At 37.0% G+C, this 6,000-nt stretch overlaps 1 protein-coding gene across 6 annotated transcripts in view; it reads left to right on the forward strand.

Moving 5' to 3' along the window:
* The window catches only part of slmapa (sarcolemma associated protein a), a 69,722-nt gene extending 65,480 nt beyond the window's left edge, over window positions 1-4,242 (forward strand). For 4 of the 6 annotated variants that reach the window (XM_067387717.1, XM_067387719.1, XM_067387721.1 and 1 more), the window contains one exon: window positions 3,869-4,242. In XM_067387717.1, coding sequence (XP_067243818.1) covers window positions 3,869-3,961 — 93 coding nt within the window. In that variant the 3' untranslated portion in view covers window positions 3,962-4,242. Of the gene's footprint in view, window positions 1-1,885; window positions 1,974-3,868 lie in introns of all 6 variants that reach the window. The other 2 variants (XM_067387718.1, XM_067387720.1) reach the window with 1 other exon arrangement.
* The last annotated feature ends 1,758 nt before the right edge of the window (window positions 4,243-6,000 follow it).

The raw sequence follows: 6,000 nt of genomic DNA on the forward strand, positions 1-6,000 counted from the left end.
GTTCCCTTGATTTGTTAAATGGTGCGCACGATTTACTATTTCGTTCCCTCAATTTGTTAAATGGTGCGCACTATTTACTATTTCATCCTCGATTTGCTAAATGGTGCGCACGATTTACTATTTCGTTCCCTCGATTTGTTAAATGGTGTGCACGATTTACTATTTCGTTCCCTCGATTTGTTAAATGGTGCGCACGATTTACTATTTCGTTCCCTCGATTTGTTAAATGGTGCGCACGATTTACTATTTCGTTCCCTCGATTTGTTAAATGGTGCGCACGATTTACTATTTCGTTCCCTCAATTTGTTAAATGGTGTGCACGATTTACTATTTCCTTCCCTCGATTTGCTAAATGGTGCGCAGATTTACTATTTCGTTCCCTCGATTTGCTAAATGGTGTGCACGATTTACTATTTCGTTCCCTCGATTTGCTAAATGGTGCGCACGATTTACTATTTCGTTCCCTCAATTTGTTAAATGGTGTGCACGATTTACTATTTCCTTCCCTCGATTTGCTAAATGGTGCGCAGATTTACTATTTCGTTCCCTCGATTTGTTAAATGGTGTGCACGATTTACTATTTCGTTCCCTCAATTTGTTAAATGGTGTGCACGATTTACTATTTCGTTCCCTCAATTTGTTAAATGGTGTGCACGATTTACTATTTCGTTCCCTCGATTTGTTAAATGGTGTGCACGATTTACTATTTCGTTCCCTCGATTTGTTAAATGGTGTGCACGATTTACTATTTCGTTCCCTCAATTTGTTAAATGGTGTGCACGATTTACTATTTCGTTCCCTCGATTTGTTAAATGGTGTGCACGATTTACTATTTCGTTCCCTCAATTTGTTAAATGGTGTGCACGATTTACTATTTCGTTCCCTCAATTTGTTAAATGGTGTGCACGATTTACTATTTCGTTCCCTCAATTTGTTAAATGGTGCGCACAATGTACTATTTCATCCTCGATTTGCTAAATGGTGTGCACGATTTACTATTTCGTTCCCTCGATTTGCTAAATCATGCACACGATTTAATTCGTTGCCATGATTTACTAATTCATTCCCTCGTTTTACTAAATTGTGCGCATGATCTACTCATTGGTTCCCTCAATTTGCTAAATCGTGCGCATGATTTGATAATTTGTTCTCTCGATTTGCTATTATTTTTATGTGATGTGTGGGGCTCCGTAGCATTCAAATAGTTTATTCAAACAAAAATGCCCAATTGGTTTCATTGTATATTAATGTTTGTCTTCATTTTGTTTGTTATATATTGTTATATATATAAAATATTAACCCCTCAAAGACTTCAGAATTTACACTTTCAGGGTTCTCCTTTTTTCATCATTATGACCCAGGAGGAGAATATTTTCCGCTGGATTTTTTGGTTTTGTTTTGTTTTTTGACACTTTTTTTTATATATAGTTTGTTGCTGATTTTTGGGCATTTGTTCATTTTTTGGGGAGGTACAATTTGCTACACATAACTGCAGTTACCACCTTAATATCCCACAATTCCCTCAGTACAATCCCTTGCACACTGCTGATTGGAGTCACAGTCACTTCATGTGTCGTTGATTTGTAAATTTAACAGATTGTAGATATATTTGAATGCAAATAACAAGTTTTTCCTTTCCTGTGATTTATTAATGCCTTGAACACTGTCCTCGTTCCTGACGTCATGCTTCTAGATGTTCAAATGTGTCTGTGGTTCTGGGGCGTTTGGTATTTTTGTTTGTGTTGATTTATCAATGGCTCTTCCCACTGCACCCTTTTTTGTTTGTATGTTTGTTGTAGTTGTACGACTCCCCCAGCCTGATTTCCGTTGAATAGTTTGAAGATTGATTTTTTGTTTTATTTGTAATATCCCTTCCCTCCTCTAGCCATCCATATTGCAGCCTGTCCAAGCCATTTTCATCGGTCTATTCCTGGTTTTGCTGTATTGGTGCTTCGGCCAGTTGTGGTAGAAAGGTACACACGCTCCTGTTGAGTCTGTGTTTGTGTTTCTTCTGTACATCCACTTCTGTATATATCATCACGTATATACGAACTGTGCATGGCAAACTCTCATTCGTCATCTCTGCACCCGCTTCGCCCCAAAATCACTTTTTGGTGCTTGGCAACGTGGGGAACTCTTAACCGATTCCTCGTCCACCCAGAATCACCTACTACTAACCAATCATATTAACTGTCTGTCTTGCTTGAATTGCTATAATGGTCATATAAATCTTTGCATTTGGGGATTTTGGATTCTTTTTCTCTTTTTGTTCTGTTTTGGGGCATTTTGGTCATCATATCATCATCTTTTGCATTTCGTCTTTACTTTTGTGAAATTAAAGGCATATTTCACCCAAAATTACCATTCTCATGTATTCACCCTCATGTTGTTTCAAACGCGTATGACTTACTATCATTCAAAGGACACAAAAGAAGAGGTTTTGAAGAAAGTTCATGCTGCTCATTTTCATACAATGAAGGTATAAAGTGATTGTCAAACTGGAAATAACAAAACAGCAGCATAAAATGTCATAGAAATAATCCATATGATGGACAATGGAAATGTTCCTCCAGTGCGAAAGCCCCTATAGACTGTTCACAATATAAGTGCTTTACTCCCTTTTTTAATTATTTTTTAATACCATATCTATATGGATTTCCATATTTTCCTACCTGAAGAATGACGCATGTGATTAGCATTTTCAAAAACATTTAAAATTCATCTATTAATCGGTTTTCTGCCAAAATAAAAGCTCTATAGTAGAGGTCTGCACGGGACTCTTTTTTTTTTTTCGTCCCGTTTCCGCAAGGTTCTATTCCGATCTATTCCCGACCCGACGGGTCCCACTAAATTTAGATCTTGTTTCCACAATCTCACATTTAAACTTCCCCTAAAGAAAGTGAGAGTGATTAAAGATAACAAATATAAAATGTTGGCTATACAAGATTTTTTTGTCTTATGATACGGTCTAAAAAATGTCACAGAGAAAAAATGTCTCCGTGAAAAATAGGCTAAATTAAATATGACATCTGTCCATCAAAACTATAGGCTAAGCTAAAAATACAAATAAACGAAAACTTTTGGCTTACTAGCTATGCTGCAAAATGAAATCTTTTTTTTTTTAACATCCACGCAAGACCAGAATGTCAAATGTTGGTTTCAGTACCGAATGTCTGTCCTCCAAAATCTGACCACAAAGGATCTCGGGAGCAGCCGGGTTATTGTCAGACCGCCAGCTCCTGTCCAAAAACACCAGAGTTACTGACCGCTACCGCCTTTCATTCAGAAATCCAATCCCACGCCACAAGAAATCTGATCGAGTCCTGCTGGAGAGCCGTGGGAATGCAGACCTCTATAGTAATAAGGAATTAAGACACCACTATTATTATGAATAGTATAGTCATAGTTTTTGTCCTTAACTGATCATGTACCTGCTTTTTAGAGATGCACAAAAAGTCTGCTAAAATACTAATTTTGTGTTCACATCAGAAAGTCATACAGGTTTGAAACAACATGAAGTAAATGTCTACATTGTAATTTTTGAGTGAACTGTTCCTTTAAATGCAGCTTTTCTTTCTTTGAGTTTGAAGAAAGACGTTTGTGTTTCCTTTTATTTGCTTTATAACTCCTGTGAGGTAACTGGTTCTCCCAGTTTTACTTAAATATTTGCCTTTCCTTTTCTTCTCCCTCTTTCTCTCCGTTTATTTGTGTATTTCTTGAACTCTTTGTCTCTTACTATCACCCAGGTCTCTCCTCTCTGTCTCTCTAGCTCCAGTCTCCAGTGCTTCTGTCCTGGTTGCTCTGGTGCGTCTATCTCGTAATGGCCTTTATTAATCGCACTGCTGTTTTTTCCTCTTCCTTGTTTTAGAGCGGATGGATGCCCTGGATGCCGGTGGTTGCCGCCGTGGTTGCAGTGACGGCAGTGGTGCTTTATCCCAACTTGTCCAAGAGCTCCTCCTGAGAACGTTAACCAATCACAACACTCGTCTCCACCACTTCCTGTCCCCGGCACGGCCCTCTGTCCAATCCGACTTCAGTTTTAATCCAGGCGCACGGCCTAAATCTGAACGTAATACCTCTCGTTTTGACAATTACAGCCCCAATGTCTGTGTAAAATGCAAATGTATATAGTATAGAAAGAAAGAGGGAATAAAGTTCTAATGCATATTATAGAATAAATAATCTATCTGCATTTTTGTCACTTGGATGGGAATTTTGATTATTAAAATGGCCTAAACTAGGTCTAACGTTCTTTTTTTGTTTGTTTTCTTGGACGGGGTACCACGTTTTCTGTTAGCAAGTTTTTGTTTGTTGGACTTTTTGTGGTTTGCCATGTTAGGTGTGGTAAACCTAAATAGATGTACAGCCAAATGAGAGGGCACGGAGCGGCGAAGTGCCTACTTTAAATACTACTAGGACTAGTTCACATTGAAGTGCCACTCTTGATCCACTCATGCAGCGTATCAATTCGATCTTGAATGATAAAAAAAGTCAAAATTTCACGTCATCTGTGCTGTTATTGTGTGTTCAAGCCGACATGCTTCTAGCACAGTGATGTCGTTGTTCTCTATGGCTGTTTTCTCTTGTATTATATATAATAAGCAAATGTTCATGTCAGAGACACACTACAAAGTATATAGGTGATTTTGAAACTCAACGTTCTTGACATGTAGGATTGTGGTCGATGTCAAATATTTGGAAGCTTGTTTCTGGCATGAAATAAAAAATTTAAATGGTAATTGTCTTTTTATCTCACGATTCTGACTTTTTTTCTCAGAATTGCAAGATATAAAGTCACAATTGTGAGTTATGAAGTCAGAATTGCAAGATATAAAGTTGTAATTGAGATATAAACCCGCAATTGTGTGTTGTTCAATTGAGAGAGAAAAAAGACTCATTTTTTTTCTCAATTGCGAGTTTATATCTCAATTCTCGCAATTGCATGTTAAGAAGTCAGAATTGCAAGATATAAAGTGATTAAAAACTTGAAATTGTGAGAAAATATCAGAATTGTGCATTATATCTTGCAATTCTGACTTTATATCACACAATTCTGACTTTTATCATGCATTTCTGACTTTATATCTCACAATTCTGAGTTTTTTTTCTCAGAATTGAGAGATTTAAACTCACAATTTCCAGTAATAGGCAGAATTGCCTGATTAAAAACTTGCAATTGCAAGAAAAAGTCAGAATTGCGACTTTATATTTTGCAATTCTGACTTTATAACTCGCAATTGTGAGTTTAAATCACACAATTCGGAGAAAAAAACTCAGAAATGTAAGATAAAAATGTGCAATTACCTTTATTTTTTATTTAGCGGGGAAAACAAGGTTCCATACAAATGTAATGAAGCATTGACCTAAAAAAAAAAAAAGTTGTAGCTTTTTACCAACACACTGTCCTGCTGTCGGACTAAGATTTGAGTCTTTTCTGTACTAAAACTCCTACAGTACCTCCTGAAAAAGGCTCTGGGATTTTGCTGCCTTACCTGTAAAATAGGTTCCTTCTTACAGAATGAAATTGGATTGCTTTAAAAGGAATGGGGGGGAAATGATAAATGGGTGGAAGTGTCACAAATCCACTCCCGTGAAGCACAGAAATGGGTGAGAGTGAATTATTTTGGGGATGAACGGAATGAGTTGTTTAAATTTGGATGTGCAAAAGCTGCTTTGAGACTGGAGGAAGACGAATTAACCAATGATGTGTTTGGTGTGTGGTTCACATTTGTCTGCTGTGCTGTAAATAAACAGTCATGGAGCACAAAGCCTAACTCATCTGGTTCAACGTGTCAAGGACTTTTGTTTTTGCATCCTTTGTTGTTTTACTGGAAAGACATACTCCAACAAAAATCCGTTGAACGCTTCAACATGGATTTGACCACGAATGCAAAAAAGCAAAGCTTGTAGCACAAAAAAAAGAGAAAAAGGATAGCTTTAAAAACATTGAAAACATAATGCATTCTTTAAACAGCATGATGGACTTTTTATTTTAAACAT

Source organism: Chanodichthys erythropterus, chromosome 6 (genome assembly GCF_024489055.1).
Source record: "Chanodichthys erythropterus isolate Z2021 chromosome 6, ASM2448905v1, whole genome shotgun sequence".
NCBI classification, from domain to species: Eukaryota; Metazoa; Chordata; class Actinopteri; order Cypriniformes; family Xenocyprididae; genus Chanodichthys; species Chanodichthys erythropterus.